Below are 21,120 nucleotides of genomic sequence, written 5' to 3' on the forward strand. Positions count from 1 at the left end.
CCTGGATGCCTTTGATTGGACATCTCTATAGACTTATGTTAATTGGGACATTTTCTCAGCCTTAGAACTGTAAACTAGCAACTTATTAAATTCCCCTTTTAAAAGCCATTCCATTTCTGGTATATTGCATTCCTGCAGCTAACAAACTGGAACACCTCCATTTCCTCATCTCTACCTGAGGTCTGCCTCAGGTTGGGACCAGATGAAAGTGCTTTGCAGACAAAAAAAAAAAATCACATTATATATGAAATCACATTATTATACTTCCTGATGAATGGCTACAAAGACATATGAAATGGAAATTTTCATTTTATTTCTGATGAACTTTTTAAGTTAAGTGATAAACCAAAAAAATAAATGCAAACATAAATTCAGCCAGGAAATTTGGGAGGGAAGCATATTTTATCCAGGAAATTGCACCAGTGACTCTTTTTTTACAATAAAGTGAAAATGCCCCATCAGTTTACGACTATTTCATGTAGCTTTCTCACTCTAATCAGATGATTGGAAATGTTATGTGAATAACGTTTCGAAGGAAACTGTATTTTGTGGCAGTGAGAAGCAGGTGCAACCAACACAGACACCGCAAAACAGACTCTTTTGCATTTGTGGGGCCATGTCTTTGCATCAAACCACATGAAAAAATAAATCTTCTCTCCATTTAACTATAGGTAAAGGAGGCTGTGATGAAGCCTTTGAGACCAGTCCATTTTATTTCCAGGCTCCTAAATCAGAAAATTCCATCTAATACTGAGCTCAATTTCTTCACTGACATTTGGCTTTAAATGTCAAGCCATTCTGAAACATTTTCCTTGATTTTAGGGTTCCTGGCCTTATTCAGTTGATAAAAACTGAGTTAATATGATGTCATTTGAGGATTCTCCAGTATGAGAAATCATGTAGGTACCTGAAGGAAAAAGAGTATAAAATTTATTGTTGTATTGCTGAAATTAAGCATCAGACAAATAAATGAAAGTAAATCTATCTTTACAGCTGGGAATAACTTTAGGAAGATGTTATGGAATGACCTAGAATGTGACTGTCAATAAGCACAGCATTTCCCTGACACCATTGAAGCTTAAGCTCATCAGTCATCTCTCACTTGAAAGGAGAAGCCCTCGTGATCTCTTCATTTCAATTTACTGACTGGAGGAACAAATGTCCAAAAAGGTAGAGACATAAAAAGCAGGAATAACAGGAACCAAGGGTTCTAGATGGGCATGTTCTTCAGACACTTCTACTTTACCTGGGATCAAATTAATTTTGATGGGAATCTAAAATCAAGTGCCCATTTTCCTATCATCATGAGTGAGTATATTAACATTATATAATGTGAAATGAAACTCAGTTTCTTAAATATGACTTCAACTTGATTTGTAACACAGTGTCTGTGCCTCAACCCCCCCCCCCCCCCTTGTCCTCCAGGAGTTCCTTGACTATTTACAATGTTTAAATAGTGGTCTTCCATTAGCCAAATACCACAGACTTTAGGAATCACCAATATATGAACATAGGAACAACGCGTGTCATAGGTGGAAGGGGCAGTATCTGCTCACACTTAGGAAAGCATGGACCTTAAGGTGACGCTCTGATAAAGATACATTTGTGTCCATCTAATCACACTCCTTCACTGCCCCAGATGTAGACAGTGTCTAGCTGAGGAAACAGGGACAACTTGTGACAAAGGTAAAGAGCATCAGTTGTTGGTCTCCAGGAGCACCAAATTTCCAACATTGTTCTGCTGTCCCTGGGCACTATCCCGGTGATCCTGGACACACAGCTGGCACTCTCCCACTTCTCAGATGAATTAAAAACAAAAATCAGGGAGTCCAAGGGTAGTTCAGTGGTAGAATTCTTGCCTGCCATGCAGGAGACCTGGGTGTGATTCCTGGCCCACGCACTTCCCAAAAACAACAAACAAACAAACAAAAATTCAACAAAGGGTGCTGCAATAATGGGATTCTCACATGGAAAAAGAATGAAATGTGGCCCCTGCCATACAGCATACAAAAAAAAAAAAAATCAAAAGTTGTCACTGAATTTCTTTCATATGATGTGTTTATACTCTCTCTCCCTACATTTTATAACCTTTGGTTTTATTGAAGCTTACCTTTGTGTTGCAAAGGGTTGAGAGTGTTTGAGAATTTGGATTTGGCAGATAACTCCGATGAATTTTGCTGCATAAAAGATAAACAAGTCATTTGAACATTAGTAATACTCTTTCAGTGATGGTCTGCATTTCCTGACTTCTTGATGTCCTTTATTCTATCTACACAGTGCTTTAATCTCTTTTCAAGAAATTAGGGTTGTCCTTCCTTACAACCCTTGTTTCAATCTGTTTAAAATGCCTAAGGAAAAAAAAATGCCTAAGCAACTGATGTCTAGCAATTTTGTTTCCTGAATATTTTTGCAACTTTTACCAACAAAATAGAAAACAGGTTTAAAGGAGATATTATCCTTTTTCACATCCATGTTTATACTTCTTTGGTTCACACATCCATTCCTAGAAGATGAATTCATATAAGAGGAACAATATTCCCGGTAAAAAAGGTCTCCTTTCTTCATTCAATCTGTATAGCTTTATTCATTAATGCTATACAGATTGTAAAACATTTAAAACTAAATTATTAAGCTCAAATAAAAGTTTAAAACAAAGAGCTTGCATTGTTGAAAAAGAAGAACATTAAGATATGCTATATCTTTTTCCATTACTAATTTGGCATACATTTATTCATTAATTGAATGAATTGAGTACCCATTGTGTGGCCAGACACTGTTTAGAGACTGGGGACTTTAGAAAGATTAAGTTCCATTCCCTGCCACAGTCCACATTATGACAAAGCCAAACCAAAACAAAAGAAATAGATTCCTATTATATTCAGGGGCTAGCCCAGTCATGGGTTCCTGTTTCCACTAAGACATAAGCAGCTATCCCACACTGATCCCTAAAATTAAAAAATAAAAATTAAATCATAGAGAGCAATGAGAACTATCTAAGACATTCAAATCAAAGGAATTACTTTTCTAGAACTCGGGCTCAAGAAACATAAGGTCAGTATTGCTGCATATGAAACTGCATCCTGCCCCATTTGGAGAGAGGAATCTTAGGTTGCAACACTATCCAGGGCCTCTGTGTGGTCCCAGAAGAAGATGTCTCTTCGGGCACATGAGGTTTAGTGTCTAAGCTACTGGTCAAATAGCAGAACCTGAGCCATAGAAAGTAAACCGGAGCTCAACAAATCCATTCTTTGTGGGAGGGGCGCCTGTAAAGGCCACTAGAGTCTACCTCTTCGTGAAGCGTTACAGAAAATGTGGCTAGGGAAAATGGAAGGGTCAAAAAGGGATGCTGAAAAATAAATACAATAAAATTTTTTAAATAAAATAAGTAATAAGTAAAAAAAAAAAAAAAAAGGATACTGAGCCCTCTCAGAGAAAGGATTTTGATGAGAACATGGCTGGCTTCCTCTCATATTCCCTTCAGCCAACTCTGCAAACTTGCACTGCTCTTAACAAGATCCTTCCTTCACCACCCTTTTTCTCATCTCATGGAGGATAAGCTTGTTTCCTACTTGGGAAAAAAACTAAGAGTAAGCAAAGTCTAAATTCTCTCAGTATTAAGACCCCAATCTAGATAGTTGCTCTGTCTAGCTCGATGCATGTGCCAGGGGAAAAGGCTAATTTCATCTTCAGTAGTCACCCAATCTGTCTTCCCGGGAATCCTCTTTCATCAGTTATCCTCTCTCTTTCATATATTTTCAAAATGTTTACAGACTCATTCCTCCCAACCTGTGGATTTACTCCCACGCTACTCCTGGTCCTAGGTCTGCATCTGGTTACGACCCTCCCTTTCTTTTCACTCTTGAACAAATTATTTGACAGGAATTTTCTTACCTAATAGTACCTCTTCCTCACCTTCTCATATTCCTCAGGCATTGTACTCTGGGTTCGTGCCTTTTTCAACCACATCAAAAAATCATTAATACTTACTGTTAGGATTCCCCAGGACCGTCAAACCACACCCCTCCCCTCCACTCTCATTATGTGACTAGCCCTTAACAGAAGCTTCCACACAGCAGTTGCAGACTGCATTCCTTTGATAACTCTTCCACCCAACATCTGCCCTCAGGCAATTGCATCCCTGTGATAAATTCCCTCTCTCAGTGTCCAGCAGTCATATCCCTGCTAAAACTACAGGGGTGCTTAAATTCTAAACCTCACCAATGAAGAGCACCCAACTTCCCACTTGACCCTCATTTGTAGACTGACCAAATGAGAATCTGCCAAGTCCTTGCACCTGCCCAAACCTCCAGTCCTTCCACGAAAAATGGTCTTCCCTTGTCCTTCCTAGACGAGCTGGAGTCTATACTTCAGACCCCTTCCGTGTTGGCTTGCTAATAAATCTCTTGCCCGCCCTCATCAGTCTCTGTGTCCTGGTATGTGCCTTTTTCCTAACACTCCTTTTTGTCTCTGCAAAATGTACCATTTATTTTAAAGCGAGACACTTAGCCAGATAACAAGATCCTCTTTTAATAAGAGATTTGCAATCTCCAGAAGCAAAACCCTCAACGATCAATGCTGCCTTTTTGAAGTGATAGCTCTTTATATGAGAAATATCATAGAGTACTTTGTTTTTGTGATCATTTTGTTTTACTTTGGAGAGATTCTCTCTTTAATTTTCTAATGAGACAAATTCTGACTTCCTGCTTCTTAGATGGGGGAGTGTCCTGTTTTACTTTGTTAACTGAAAGTTTCTGTTTGATGTAGTCACAAGTGCTATAATTCTCCCCTTTCCTTAAGCATAAATTCACTCAAGAGTAGATGATGACTCTGGTTCAAAGGATTTGGTTTCTTTCAGAAACGAAAGCAAAGTAACAGAATTTAAGTACTTGTGCTTTGAGTAACTGACCAAATACACTATTTCACAGCAGAGCTTTCTGTTATGAAACACAGACCTAAGGCTATTTTTGTAATGCCAGAGGCTAATCTCTTCATTGACACTTATTTCAAGGTAATATTTTCCCTTGCAAAATCTCTAAACACTCATGTAGGTTTAGGTGCAGTTAAATCAGTTAACTTTCATCAAGCACAAAAATCTTTGCTTTACAGCCTTTACTGAAAGACTCTCAGTGTCTTCCTGAAAGACAAAAGTCTAAATTGACATCAAAATTACAAAATATGCATGCAAATACTTCTGTTTCTAACTGTACTATTCTTATACAGATTACACTTTTGTGGCAAAGAATGAAACAGAAATCACCTGTTTTCATATGAACTTAGTTCAAAAACTTAAGGCAAAAAATTGAAAAGGACAAAGTCAGTGAAACCAGCTTAAAAGAAAAAATTCAGAGAGTTTTTATATATTTGAAGTTAAACCAGACCTTACTTTCTATCTTTCTAGAGAAGGAACCTCTACAGAGGTTCCAGAAAGTCAGGCAGAGTAAGGGGTTGTACTGGTTCTAGATTGAAGGAGACAAATCAGACTAAAGCAGATGATACTGTTCAATAGCATTTGCTCACCATGAACACCCTGTAGCTTTCCATGCCTTCACATCCATTCATTCATTCACTCACTCACTCAACAACTCTTTATTGAGTATCTACCATGTGCCAGGCACCCTACCAGACACCAGAAACAAATGGTGAAAGAAGCTCAAGAGGTGAAAGAAACATAATGGTAAAGAAACTATGCAAAAGTAGGCTTGCTACTGGACCACAAAAAGAGAAAAAAGCAAAATTGGGGCTTCATGCATTGGATCCATGGCAGTAAGAGACAATTACCTTTGATGGTTGCATCCAAGAGCTTAATGGAGACAATTTGCTGGACAGAAATTGTCGCAGCTAAAAGGGCAACAAAGAAGTATTGAGAAGATACACATATACAATCATACACAAACAAATCAAGAACAAAATTTCAGATTGCAATTGTTATTTAAGAGTAGCATCTGCTAAAAGGACTGACTAGATCATGAACTAGGGTATCTGATAGAAAGGTTTATATTCTTAGACTCTAACTATATATAAAATTAGAATTAAATAAAAAGTTACAGTACCATAATGATTCAGATTCTACACATTAGTCATTGACAATAATTACTAAAATTGAAGTTTATCTTCTTTTTTTTCATGGACAGGCTCTGGGAATCGAACCCAGGTCTCCGGCATGGCAGGCAAGAACTCTGCCACTGAACCACCACTGTCCACCCTGAAGTTTATCTTTGAAATGAAGATTTCTTGACCATATGATACTGCCAACAAAGGAATTATTTATCCAGTTAAGAACAACAAATTGCTTATTTGTATATAGGAGTTTGTGCAAGTACACAATTGTGCTAATTATAAAATATTCTTATTAAATCGAAGACTCCTTTACACTGACTGTTTTCACCTTCTTTAACAAAGTGGTTCAATGTTGGGGAAAAATAATGAAACAAATGTATTTTTAAATTTTCTTTTTCGTATCATCCTTCATCTAAGCTGGCTGTTTTTCATTAGGAAATTTATTTAATATTAGAAATCATTTAACATCTATATCACGAGAAATATGGAAGTAGATGTATCTTTCAGCATATTTTAAATTGATGGAAACATGAATTCAAGGGACAAAAGGGGATTCACCCCTTAAAGAAGGCAGTTGCTCTTGAATTAATGTCAATTTAGAATTTAAAGTAGAAAAATTGAAGTTGAAATCAATTTTCCTTTTTTTCTTATAATGTTCATATTACATGCTGTGATTAGTTCTATATAGTTTTATCGGCAATGTTTAGTTCCTTTGTCTCCTGACTGAGCGCTCCTTTTATAAAATACAGAATTTTATTACAATAGTACCTGTAGTCCAACCCTCTTTTTAAATGAAAGAAAACCCTAGAACTAAAGGGGAGAGGTTTAAAGATGTCTGAGTTAGAGGGTAAAGAGGGAAATGAATACACATACCTTACTATCCAAGAGGATTCCAAAACACAAGATGAAAAAACCCTTAAAAATAAAGGAATAAATCACATGTGTTGTAAGCTGTATTTATGTATATCACTCAACATTAAAATTTTCACCCAACATTAAACTTGTTCCCCTCCTAGACTGAGGGTTCCTTGAAGGCAAGGACACTGTGCAGCTTCCAGGGTGCCTGGCACAACACAAAGTCTCAAAAATTTTTTTTGTTGTTGAACATATACATAAACAAATGATTAAGCAAATGAAGTTTTAAATGCTTGTGGGGCTTGACTTCTCTCCAGTGTCATCCATGACCTGAAACAAATAGCTTCCACAGTTTTCTTCAGACCAGGCATTTAATCAGTATTTACTAAATGTCTTTGATAGCAGCAGACACTGAGGCCCAATCCTGTAACCGGTCGAACAAATCAACCCCACCAGCATCCTTTTCCATCACCACAACCCTTAGGGAACCCATGGCAGAGGCTTTGTTGGACCTTGAAATCCTTCTGCCATTAAGCACACCCTTGGTTGGTACTTAATCACATAGCATATGACCTTGAGCCTACCCTCCCACTCTCCAACATGAGCCCCTTACACCTTGTCGTCTTTAGGTGCATGCGCTCCATGATTGCAATCTGTAGTAATAACCTAAATGTTAACTGGTGGCTGAAGTCGGTGGGGAGCTAGTTATTTCTAAAGAAACCTAGTGAACATTTTCTATGTGCCAGGCACTGTGCTAAGTGCTAAATTATCTCATCTAATCCTCACTTTTACTCTATAAGTATTACTATTATCCCAATGAGGGACAGAGAGATTAAATAATTTAAGGGACGCAGCTGGTAAAATGATATATTTGAGTCCAGCTCTATTTAATTCCAGAACCCAAATGTTTAATCCCATCCCAGGCCCCATTTTCTTGAGTAGTTATCTAGAAGTTGTTGGGCAAGACCTTTACTGAACCAGGATTGTAGGTTCTTTTCCAGATTCATCAAAATCCAAGGATTATTTTTTCTATCTATTCTCCAAACAGCTTGTGGTTGTGGCATGTAAAACCTATCTTCTGCAGCAGAGGTCTGCACACTTTTTTGGTAGAGAACCAGAGAGTAAATAATTTTGGCTTTATGGACTATAGAATTCCTGCTGTAACTGTTCAGACCTACTATTGCAGCACAAAATGTTAGTGACCAGCCACAGGCAATACATAAACGATGGATATGGCTGTGTTTCAATAAAACTTTAATTTACAAAAATAGGCTGCTAGTCATAGTTTGCCCACCCCTGCAATATTGCACTTTAGGGACTTTTACACCATTCAAAGTCCACAAATAACAGTGATTTGTTTCCTTTTCTTTGCTTTTTCAGAGGTCTACATGAAGAAGACTTAGCAGCAAGAGACATTAACATTAGCTATGTGAACTGCAACATATTTAAAACCCTGGAATAGATTACTTAGGAAGTAAAATATTCTGCTTCAGTATATGAAAGAAGCCATGGGGTAAAATGGATTTTTAAAAATATGTATTGTTTTCATGCAGTTTTGATTAAAGTCCTGCTGGAAATGGATGAGATAGCCTTCAGAGTTGTTTTACCAACCTGAGTTCTCTAGAGTTCGACCACTTACCTGTTGATACGAGCTATTCTTATTGAACTCACCTGGAATGCATTGAATAAAGAAAAAATAACATTCCAAGCCAGACTCTGGCTGTCCACCATGGTTCCTATGCCAAAACCCCAGGTGAGTCCCAGCAGAGGGGTCAGGATGAGTAGGCTCTTCCCTGTGCGGATGGCAGTGGTCTTGCTGTCCTGGTCCAGTCTTTCTCCAATCGCCGGCCTCCAGAGCTTTGTTAGTACTAACAGCACCACAACCGAGTTCACAGCCACAATTGTTAGTGCAGGAACAGCGAAGGCCAAGAGAGGTTTGCTCCTATTGGACCAGTTAAGCCAACATGCATCTTTCCTTTTGTAGTCATTGCTGGGTTGTGTGACTACAATGGTTATGACTGATATAATGAGAGGGCACCCATAGCCCAGGCAGAACCCGGTAGCCATTATCAAAGGCATGGCCATGTGATGGAACACGAAGATGATCCGATAGGCCAGCAGGATTCCAAGTGCAAGCATCCAAAAGAATAAGGAGAGGTAGAAAAAGTGCGTAAAGAATACTGCTGCTATGCAAACTCCGGTAGGGTTTGTAGTGTTCTCCACAGAGGCAGCAATGATAAACCAAACATCAGCAATCAGGAGGGACAGGGCTATGTTCACCATGCAAATATGGCGTGTATGTGAGGTTTGGTTTTTCTTGATCTGCTTCCAAAACAGAGTCTCAATAATCAGGCATAAGATCAGACTTGCGATGGAAACACCCAGACCCACATAGGTGATCCATTTCACAACAGGGTTGAATGCAGTGGGGACAAAGGGTGACATCAGCATGGAGAAAGAGGTCAGGTGAGTACATCGACACATCACTGTGTCTGTAGTTTCATTCACTAGGTGGCAACCAGCATTGTTCCATTGCAATTGACTGAAATCCCAAAACACACACTGAGGATGGCTCAGGTTTGACTCTATCTTGGAAAAAATCAGGAAAATCTCATTTATGGAATAGTTTTGGATAATCATGGATACCACAGGCCCATTGATTTGAGCATTTCCATTTTTGGTGATGGGTAGAATGTTTCCCAGGGTCAACGAGGCCATGCTAATGATAGTTTCTGGGAGAGACTCCTGAAATTGCTCTGATCCAATTAACACATGGCCTCTGATGGGAATGGAGGTATTTTGGGGGAACATTTCAGTTTGATAGCTGTAACCATTTTGGAGTTGGCTTTTGGTCACTGGAATCCCCTTCCAGTTAATAAATTCCCGAGAAAAATTCAGAGGCAGAGCTGTGAGAGGTACCAGAATGCTGATGTTCTCCAATGTTTCCAGTAACCGTGAGCTGACATGTTTTTCTTCCTCCAGTAATACTGTCCAATTGGCTACTGATGCTGAATTAAGGACATGGTCAGCTATATTGATGACATCCTGAAATACAAGGATGAAGGCTAATTTCTATTCTGGGTAAAAAGGTAAGAGGACTGAAGAGTCATAATATTAAGTACAGGAAAATTGCCCAGAGAATTGGCCCAGTCAAGAACCCCAATAAAGCTCATCAATTGAATTCAGCTCAGTTGCTCCCCACAGTAGGAGCATGACTTAAGAACAGGTCAGCAGAATCAAATTTTTACATTCTAGGGGATCACTGTGGGGCATCTGTAAGTATACTAGGGTTTTAGCATAGATGAGAAAGAGTCCTGCAATTTGGGCTGCATGAGTGTGCATTTATTTCATCCTGAAATCACCAGAATGACTACGCTATTACTCAGGCAGAGGCTCAAAGACTGAAATATTCCTTTTAACTGCTTTCCTATTTTATGCTAGTTTTGCTGACATCAGAAGTTGTAAATTCATGTCATGGATGTTCAACTTTTACTCATGTTTATTTATATTTTCTCATCTGCTTAGGGGGCTATAATCAAGATCCTTAAAAACTGGGCTTAACCTGAGTAACAAAAGTAAGGAGCTCTTTTGGGTTTTAAGCATCAGTTTTAGTTTGATATTTTCCTTTTCCAAGCAACTCCTTGAAAGTTGCTCCTTTCTCTCACAGAACCATATCTCTTGCTTAAGGCTTTGGTTCTCTGGCATTCTGTTGCCAGTGCCTTGTCTCTCCAGCTGAGTCTTACTTTAATCCAGCTCTCCCCACCCCCAGGAAACCTCTGCTTTCTTTCAGTTTGTGTTTGGCTACTCTGTTTTTGTTCTTCATTTTATTTTTAGTCTTTTTGTGTCATTTTGTTTTAATTGGTCTGATTACAAGACCCAACCTATGGTTGGGTTTTTTTTTTTTAAACAAATCTGAGCAGTTTCTTTCATCCAGGGAGTTTAATTTATTCATATTTAATGTCATCTTTGACATGATGTTCACTATATTTATATATTTTAATCCCCTTTTGCAAAATATTATATATTTTTTGCATAACACCAGAATGTTTGGAAGGATATTTATTTAACAAATACTTATTGAGTGCCTACTATGTGTCACTTTCTCACTCTTCTAGGCATTGAGGCTCTGCCTAAAATGTTAGCAGTAAGCATTCTCGGGGGACCAGATGACAGATAATATATTTCTCTTTTATTTATTATATTTCTTATAGTGACAAAATATTAATTGTGGGATTTCTAAGTTAATTTTTAAAAATGCAAACGCAAGTTTGAATTCCCCAGTCTGGAGAAGGGAGTTTTAAAATATATACCACTAAAAATCAGAGTTTATGGCTACAGGAGGAAGGATTATAGATTGCAGACATATGTTAAAAAAAAAAGTAGGCACCCATGTCAATGCAAAGGTTCATCCCTTCTTGAAAACAGGATGCTGCCTGGACAGCTTCTTACATTGAACTCACAGGACTGATTCCGTGAGTTTCTTGCATACTATGAAGAAAGCAGCAAAGCTCCTCCTAGCACTGTTCTGCAGTTCTTCGGTCTGTTAAGTAAAATAAAACAGCTGCCTTCACAGGGCATTGCTGGGAGGGACCCTTTCCGAGAAAGGCTTTTCTAGAAAACAACAATGAACCTGACGGGGATTTCTGAGAAAGTGGAACAAAGGAATACATCTTACAGAACCTGCTGGTAAACCAGTTTAGATTCAGGATAGATAGCTTATCAGATGGGACAATCATATGATGCTAATCAATGTAAATCTATCTATCCTCGACATTACAAGACATCCGCTCCCTCATGTACAATGGAAATTTACCAGCAGCCAATCAGAACGTTCCCTTATTTACTTCTTTATGTACCCTGTAAAAGCTCCACTAGTACCCATGCGGTGGAGCTCCCTTCTGCTTTCTGAGTGGGATGCTGCCCAACTCATGACTCACTAAATAAAGCTGGAAGATCCTAAATTGCATAAAAAGTTTTCTCTTGTCAGGTCCTTCCTATCATTCAGGTTTTTGTCATTCCTTTTAACAAGATGGAGAATTTAAAGGAGAAATTTATGCACATGCAGACCATACCTCCATTGTTGAATGAGACACTCTGAAATGACTTGCTAGTAACAGGGATGAAACATTTTCCAGAATTGACACTACTGAAGCCAGATTCCCAGATGTGGTTGATGGGCTTTGCCGAACAATGACTGAAAGATTTCTCACCAAAGATGATATTGATGCTTCAGTGACATTACCTGTGATTGCACTGAAATCCTAGAAATAAAAATGGTCTAAGTTCTAGAAAGCAGTGAAATACTTGCATTTCATCTAATTTAAATCAGATTTCTTGGCCACATATAACTAGCATTTGCATGGCTTATTGTAATGTAAGATAATTTACATAATAATAATAACTGTTATTCAGTCTTTTGTATATTCCAGACACTGTACTAAAAGCTTTTACAGAGGTTCATTGATACAATGCTTTCAACAACACATTGAGGTAGGTTCCATCATTATTTTCATTTTATAGTAAGGGAACTGAAACCTGAAGCAATTCATTGAAAAGCACTTTCATGTATATTATTATGCTAATTATAAAGAAATTGGGGTTCAGTAAGATATGGTGACCTTCCAAAAAGTACCCAGCCAGTCAATCTGAGTCAACCTAAAAGTCTAGATCCCACCTGTCCTCCTTGTTCTTTTCAGCTGATCGTGCTGTTCTCTGCCCAAGACACCTGGGATCTGCTGCCCTCATACTCCCCTGCCAGAAGTTGTGTCCCTGGGATGGCCTAATCCCAGAAACTGTCCATATCCAGAATTGAGTCAAAGAAGGCCAAAGCAAGAGTAGACCCCAGAGGTCATCTGGGGTCCCTTGATTAATACCAATTCAGGGTTCTCTACTGCGGCAGCAGGATCTCTGGCTAGGACAGAAATTCTGCTCAAAATGGAGATCTACTTAAAGGATGGTGCCTATGAACTGATCTCAGGTCCTTTTACCTTGTCACTTGAGGTCTGATTCCAGACCATTTGCTCTCTTTTGTCTGATCTAGCTTGTCTTACATCCTCAAAACTTCCTGAAAGAGCATCACGTGGAAGTCAGAGCACTAGATTAGGAATCAGTTTACCAGCACTATTGCCATTAGAGTGACCGTTAGCCCTGCAGTCTTCAGTTTCCTGATTGATAAAAGGCAGTTGGTAAACCAGAACCCTTAAGGTCCATTGCAGTTCCATCACCCTGTGGTTTGCCTCTGCCAGATCTATTTCCAGCCCCAATTTCTGATACGTGGTATATCCTGACTCGTTCTAACCTGTTGGCTTCTGATTCATACCTTCCCTCTGACCTTTCACTGAAGCTTTAGAACTTCAGATGTCAGCTTAGTTGCTGTCCCACCACCTATTATATATATTCACAGATCTGATACACTCCGCTGCAGGACCCTTCTCCCCAAACAAACATCAATTCTGACATATTCTTTCCTTCTCAGCTCCCACCTAGGCTCTGCCACTCATGTCCATATTCTCTGTTTCACCAGGGTCTGATGGTACCCTCACATTCTGCATACTGACCAATAATACACAATGATACATTTTACCCTCTACCTAGCCATACAAACTAAAGGATGCTCACTCTGAAATTCAAAACCATGGCAAGTCTGGCAGGTGGGAATGCTTCACCTTCTTCAGTTTCTCCAGCTGAGAGAGCACACAAGTCTCCTTGATAACCTGCCATCCCGAAGACTGGCACCTGGCTGTGATGTTTCCTATATAGCCACTGCTGCAGGGCAAGGTATACTCATCATCCTTAGACCCAAATCCAAAGACAATGCTGTTACACTGGGCTGGAAGAGCAGAAACAGAGAGAGGAAAAATGGCTCCAGAATATATTGAACATGTGGCAGTAGTTCAATGCTTTCCATGTCAGATTTTCAGACAAAACCCAGGCAAAATTAAGTAGCAGGAAAAAGTTTGTCTTTGAGGTACATCATTCCTAGTGGTACTATTCCTTCCTTCCTGATGCCAAACCCACTCTGAAGCTGACCCCTCTCCCTCCAGGTGCCTGATCTATGCTAACAATCTCACTTTTAATAGGCCTTCAACTACTAAGTTTTAGGTGGCATAAGGCAAGGTAAGATGACTCCTAGGAACTATTGTCACTCTTGAAGGGAATGCTAGAAAACCAGAAGAGATTCTATGCAACAAAGCAATAATGATATGGTCAGAAGATGAGCAGCTGCCATCGGGGGTGGGGTGACATTTCCTGCTTGTACCCCTTTAGCAGCTTTCCACATTGTGAATAATCACTAGTTACTCTTGCAGCTGGCCCTTAATTTTATGTATTTATCATTGAATAGAAGATGGAAACATTCAATGGAAGTTCCATGAAGGCTGAGATTTTTGGTTATTTTCCCAATTGTACTTCGTAAATATTTGTTCAATAAATGATTTTGAAAGCAAATGGCACAATGTTTGGCTGGAGAGGCTTAAGACTGAATACAAAGGTGTTGAAGGGAAAGGAAAATATCTGAAGAAAAAAATGTGTGTGTGTGTGTGATACAGAGAAACAGAGAGAGAGACCCAGATATATGTATTTTCCCCTTGGTTCCCTGGATTACGATTTAGGAATATTATCAACTTCAGGGCCCTTTTAACATGCATACCAGGAAACTACTGCTGAATCATTTTGGTCACAACCTGCAGTGAAATCTGTCTGCCTCAATGTTTACACTAAGGTGGAGATCATATCACCCATTAGCAAAGATCTGAAGCAGTCAGCTGAAGCTGGGCTTCATCATGGCCAGCAGGGATGGGGGTGGGGGAACAGCTGCCTGTTTCTACTGAAAGTCAGTTTTAGGACAATTCAGAATCAGAAACCTCTCCAATCTACTTCCTAAGAGCAAAACTGAGCTACCAATTAAAGGACTCCCTTAACCAAATCAGAGGATGAAATTATCCAGTATTACCTTTTCCAAACACTCTGAAAGAGCCATCTTCTAGTGGAAATAACTTGTGAAGAGCTGCCTTAGCCTTCTCAGTCACCTGTTCAATGGCTGACAGCAGCTCAGATGTGCTGCTGGAACCAACAACTTCATACCCAGCAATGATGCTCCCATCCCTACAGTGATTACATAGAAAGAAAAATGAGATTTATTCATTTTCATTCAATCACTCAGTGCCTACTCTGTGTGTACATGGCATTGGGGTCATAGGAATAAAGAGAATAGATTTGGTCTCTTCCTTCATGGGGTGTACATACAAGTGGAGAAGGCAAGTAAGAAACAGGGATTTAACAAATGAGTAAGACTGCTGAATCACTATATTAATATTCCTTCTAGCCACCAGTGTATTGGAACACTAAGAAGGAAACATCTGAGATGATGGAATGGATGAAACTCTGGGACCTGTTCTGTAGCTGCCTGTGGATGTGCACTTTGAAAATTATTGCTTTTTTCTTTCTTGCTTTGTATATATATTTTACAATAAAAAAGTTAAAATATATATAATTTCACATGCCAGAGATCTGGATTCGATTCCCAATGCCTGCCCATGAAAAATAAATAAATAAATATTTATTTATTTAGCAACTATATATATATATGCAGTTTCAAATTTTGTCAAGGGTTATAAGACATATAAATGGGTGTAATAAGAAGAACAGGTAGAGTTAAGGCCCCATTTTAAATAGGACTGGTCAGTGAAGGCTTCTCTGCAAGGAGATCTTTGAAGCTTAAAGGATGAGAAGGAAAGGCAGTGATGATGCAAAGAACACTGGAGTAGCCCCTCAGGATGGGGAAAGAGCAAGTGTGAAGGTCCTGATGCAGGAAAATGCATGGGAATTTGACAAAGTGAAGAAGGGAGAGAAGGGTAGAAGATAATACTGGCTAGGTAGCCAGGAGCCATATCAGAGAGGATTCTTTGAGTTTGGATTTTATCCTTTATTAAAAAGGTTTGGGGGTGCAAGTGTAGTTCAGTGGTAGAATTCTCACCTGCCATGCAGAAGTCCTGGGTTTGATTCCCGGTGCATTGCACCTCTCCCCCACCAAAAAAATTTCAACAAATGGTGCTGCAATAATGGGAGAGTTGTGTGGAAAAAGAATGAAATGTGACTCCCATCATACAGCATACAAAAAAAGGTTTTATTCTTTGTTAAAAATCAGTGGTGTGATCACACTTATTTTTTAAGACCCTCATTCTGGCTCCCATATAGAAAATAGACTGAAAGGAGGCAAGCAAAGGAGCAAGATAGTTAGGAAAGAGTGGTGGTCACTTGAACCAGAGGGGTAGCAGGGAAGCTTGTGAGAAGTGGTCAGTTTCAGGTTGTATTTGAAGATAGAGCAATAAGACTTACTAATGGCGCTGGTTCCAAATATGAGAGAAAGTAAACAGTAGGGAAGAACCCCAAAGAATGAAAAAAATGAATTGTGGTATACTCGTACAATGGAAAACTACTCAGTGGTGCTACTCAGAATGAACCACTACCACTCTGAGTAACATCATGCTGAATAAGAGAAGCCAGACATATAAAAAAAGTATATATTACATAATTCCACCCATATGAAGTTCTAGAATATGCAAACTAAGCCATGATAGAAATCAGATCAGTGGTGGCTTCTCATGGGGGAAGGTGTGAAGACTGTTTGAAAGGAACACAAAGAAACCTTTGGGGTGATGGAAAGGTCTGTCTTGTTAGAAGTTGTACATGAGTATCGGTCAAAACCGATTGAAGTGTGCACTTAAGATTTGAGCATATTGCTGCATGTATTTATACCTTAATAAAAAAAATTAAAACAAAGGATGGCTCCAACATTTGGGTCAATGCATTTGGAAGAACAGAGCCACGATAGCTGAGATGAATAAGGACTGCTGGAGGAATGGGTTATAGTTTAGGAGGGGAAGGTGTGGATGGCCTCTGTTTTGGACATGTTCTGTTTGGCATGCCTGCTAGAAAACCAAGTGGAGATGTCAAGTAAGCAGTTGAATATTTGCTTGTGGAGTTTACAGAAGTCAGGCTCAAGTAATACATTTAGAAACCATCAGCACATATATGGTGTGTGAAGCCACAAAAGCAAATGTGATCCATATCTATAGTGTTTAGAAAATATTTTCCTGCTCATTTGGTTCAATGAACTTAAATCAGGTTCAGCAGGTTTTTGAAGACAAGTTTGACAGATACGTAAACTGAGAGAGTGAGAGATTAAGAATTTCTTTAACTACTGTAGAGAGTAAAACCAAAATAGTTGTGTTTTATAGACTTATGCCTACTTTTACTGTGATTTTATCTACAAATTATTGAAGACAGCTTATAAGACAAATACAATAGAATATATCAGAAATATAGATAGAAAACCAGGACCCAGGAAAAGAAAAATATAAATATCGAATACAAAAATTTTTGTGATTAAGGTTCAGTTTTCTCTGTGATTTCTCTGGCAGCAAAGCCAAAAAGGAAAATATGATAAAGTATATAGGCCTCAGTATAAGAGAAAAAGGAGCAGTGTTTCTCCAAGCATTACATTTAAAAAAAAAAAAAATTTGTATGTGGGACTTTATATAAGGACACGCAATATATTTATAGCAAATGCTGTGAAAATTTCCTATGGCTGTTCTTTAAGTTGATTGTGAGACATATATAAGACTTTGTTTCCTCACCTCTAAGACACTTCCTCTATCAAGCAGACTATTCATAGTTGGTAATCAATACACACATGGCTAGCTAACCAAATAGCTTTTGGAATTAAAGCATAAACAAAAGGATAATTTACTAAATATTACTTTATTTGCTGTAGACAACGACGACTGGATTTTGAACTATACTGTAAACACAACATGCACACAAAAAATATACTATTTTACCCCAGGCCCCCTTTCTGATTCCCAGTTATACATCATGCGCCCTGTGGTTGTGGAAGGAGGAAATCTACCCTTCCACAGCCCACACATGCTTCTTCTCCGCCCTTCATCCCTTCCCGCACAGACACACCATGACCCCCTGCTTCTTTTTAACTTCTATCCTTCTACTGTGGCTTCACAAGCCTGATGTCTCACCCACGGCTTAGAGAAAGTTTCCCAGTATTTAAGTTACTAAATCATTTAAAAAGGAATCTAGGCTTTATTCCTTTCAGACTTTTTTTACAGCATCACAGACTTTAAAAATTCTACTAGAAAAACCGGTTCTGTCCTGTTCTTTCTCAAGGTCACTTCAGAAGAGCACAGGGCATTCTGGGGATGCCCTTCTAAAACCATTGTGTTACTTACCGAAATTGGGTGACTCGAACCGACTCAAAACCTTGGATTCTTTTGTATACTTCTTTAAGCTTGCAAAGAGAACAAAGAGCAATTTGTTGATCTTTGTCCCTGGACTTCAAAAAGCCATTTGAGAAAAAAATAGACAAGTACAATAAATGAACCAGTGGAACCATTGAACAAAGGAGAGAGACACAGTGGGGGTGTAGTTGCACATCACACAAATGCAATTAAAATGCCATTTGAGAGTACGCACATGTTATTATATTTGTGATTGCTAAAAAAAAAAAAAAATAGTAACCAGCTACTTAAAATAGGGGATGGGTTTGATTTCAAATAATATAATAAATTCATCAAAAATTTATTCTCTCCTTCTTAAAAATAAGCCATGAGTTTTTCACAGGCACTTAAATGGAATCTATCTGCAAAATATTTGCCCATGTCTTCCTTAGAACCATGCCTGATCCATCCTAGTTAGAGGTACATTGGTCTAATTTTTCATATCTTCATTTTGAAGTCCAGAGCTTTTCTCAATAAGTCACTTCAGCTTCCGACAAGAAAGGCTTTCTTACGGAACATATCCCAATCGCTGATGATTGAGCTTAGTTCATTTATTTGGGAATCTTAGTAAGAGTGTCCCAAATAAATGATCAAAACTGAATCCAAGAGAAGTGGAGAGAAGTCAATTGCTTATAGAAAGACAATGCTCAAAAGCCTCAGTTGTGGGAAAAACAAATAACTACTCTGTAATAACTTGTTGAAAATTAACAGTGAATAATATGATTGAATAGACATGTCAAAATGCAAACATACTAATTTATGTTTATCAAGCAATTCTTTAAATAGTAAGTAGAAAGTGCTCACTTGAATTTCAATTCCGGTTGTATATTTGGAGTATATAGCAGAAGATGAATTCAAAAGGTCTCTTGCAAATTTTTCATCAATTTTGAAAGTGCCCCAAACCTCTGTGGGAAATAGAAAGAAGTCTACAGATATAAAAATTACTAGCTGGATTTTATTAGTAGCATAAAGTTACAGAAGTATAATTTGAGCCCATCTATTCAACAAGTTGCATTTCAATTTCTTTTGATTATAGATTTTAGTCTAAAATAATACGGGAAGCACACCTAAAACCAGAGTTTGCAAATGTGCATTTGGAACAATAATGGGAAAATTCTGGTAATCAAGACAATCTCACAAGTATACATATATGCATATCTACTTGTGTGGCAAAAAAGGCAGTTACTTTATCCCCACTGAGGCACTGAACTTACCTTCATTACAATTTGGAAAACAAAACTAAAGCACTACTTGCTAACTCACAACATGCCCCCTGCCTGCCTATCACTGAGGTTTTTCTGCACTGGTAAAAGTCTTTTCCTGTCTCCATTTATACAAATCCTATTTATCCTTCACTCAAGGCACAGTCAAATTCCACCTCCTCCAGGATACTTTCCCTGATCTCTGGATGGAAATGCTTTTTCCCTCCTCCAAATTCCTACAGTACTTTATCTACACATCCTTTATAGCCTTTGTATCTATACATCTACTCATATACATGTGTCATCTTTCCCACTATATTGGAAGCCCCAAATATGCTATAATCTATGTCTGATCCATCTTTGTATACCTTAAAGATTGATCAGTCATGGCCCTATCTTTCAAAAAGTAGGCTTTAAATCAATATTTGCTGAAGGAATTCTATTGTCTTCATGCATATATTGCAATGTGGCCTCCCCAGCTAGACTGCTAACTCATAGAGGATAAAGTAAACACTTTCATGTGTCCTCCCAGATCTGGGTAGAAAAGTGGCACTCGATGAATTTGTGTTGCCTTAACCTGAATTGCTGTGGCCCTGGGAAGCAAAGTTGGAGATGCCCATGGAAGCTGGGCTGTTTTTGGCTCTTGCCTCACTCTTTACTCAGTTCTACCAAAGTCGATAGTGTCATGGTGATCTAGTGTGGTCCTTGGGGAAGTTTCTTAAAATCTTTCAAGCCCTGTAGCCCAAATAATTTGGTCTATCTCCCAATTAAGAACCTAAGCTAGCAGTAGCTCCCTCAACTTCCACCAGTTTCCTAACCTAGACTTTTACCTTTTGCTGTGTTTTGGCAATGCATTCCATACAATTGCCATATACGCTGGCAATTTGGAGCAGTTCTTTTAATATAGTGACTCTATTCTTCACTGATTTCATATCTCTAGACAAGCTTTTTTAGGCAAAAGAAGTGGGAAGGAGGGTAGGAAGAAAAATTTTATTTACTCAAGCAGTCCCTCTATTTGGGATTTTAGTGGATCTCCCCAAATCTCAATAAAATTATAGGATTGCAAAGATGGGGCCTCCTGAAAGTTGACATGATACCCAAAAGTTGGCTTGAGTTTCTGGATCTCCTGAATTTATGAAGCTCTCACTATGTCTAGCCAAGACTAATGTGGAGTCACACCACTGCCCTACAACCTACCATAAACGCTAGCCCTCTTATGGAGGCAAACAGCTAGAATCCCTTCTCTGCTGCATGATGGGGTGGGGATAGGGGGCCCGGCCCAGAGCTACACACATAGTATTCCATTTGTGCTTACTTGTTCTTTCGCAGAAATTGACACTCTGGTTGAGGTTGCTGAGATGACAGTCACAGTTCTGGAGTGATCCTGTCGTGTGAAGGTGGCATTTCTTGGGATCAAGACAAGTGGGAGGAAACCAGGTATAGCCATCTTCACAAGCACACTGCAGGAGTCCATTCAGGCTGACACAGTCTGTGCAAAAAATTGAATTTGGTCTCATGAGCTCTAGCTAATAAATTGATCATTGCTGAGTTCTAATCCTTGGCTCTGACTTGGAATCTGAACCAAATATTTCTCACTAAAAGCTAAAGGGATGAGACTTGGATAACAGTATGTTCAAGATAAGCAAATATCCAACTCAATAGATTTAGATTCTGAAGTTGATGTCAGAAGCCTAGGAGATACAAAAATAAAATGG

General features: G+C 38.7%; 1 protein-coding gene across 1 annotated transcript in view; it reads right to left on the reverse strand.

The window, feature by feature from the left end:
• Positions 1 to 326: 326 nt before the first annotated feature.
• The window catches only part of ADGRF1 (adhesion G protein-coupled receptor F1), a 40,954-nt gene continuing 20,160 nt past the window's right edge, over positions 327 to 21,120 (reverse strand). The window contains exons 7-17 of the mRNA XM_077162005.1: positions 20,721 to 20,894; positions 19,008 to 19,108; positions 18,156 to 18,214; positions 14,864 to 15,015; positions 13,578 to 13,741; positions 11,985 to 12,173; positions 8,584 to 9,957; positions 6,931 to 6,972; positions 5,779 to 5,838; positions 2,111 to 2,177; positions 327 to 907 (exon numbers count right to left, since the gene is read on the reverse strand). Coding sequence (XP_077018120.1) covers positions 834 to 907; positions 2,111 to 2,177; positions 5,779 to 5,838; positions 6,931 to 6,972; positions 8,584 to 9,957; positions 11,985 to 12,173; positions 13,578 to 13,741; positions 14,864 to 15,015; positions 18,156 to 18,214; positions 19,008 to 19,108; positions 20,721 to 20,894 — 2,456 coding nt within the window. The 3' untranslated portion in view covers positions 327 to 833. The remainder of the gene's footprint in view (positions 908 to 2,110; positions 2,178 to 5,778; positions 5,839 to 6,930; positions 6,973 to 8,583; positions 9,958 to 11,984; positions 12,174 to 13,577; positions 13,742 to 14,863; positions 15,016 to 18,155; positions 18,215 to 19,007; positions 19,109 to 20,720; positions 20,895 to 21,120) is intronic.

The sequence above is a fragment of the Tamandua tetradactyla genome, chromosome 5, assembly GCF_023851605.1.
Source record: "Tamandua tetradactyla isolate mTamTet1 chromosome 5, mTamTet1.pri, whole genome shotgun sequence".
Lineage (NCBI taxonomy): Eukaryota > Metazoa > Chordata > Mammalia > Pilosa > Myrmecophagidae > Tamandua > Tamandua tetradactyla.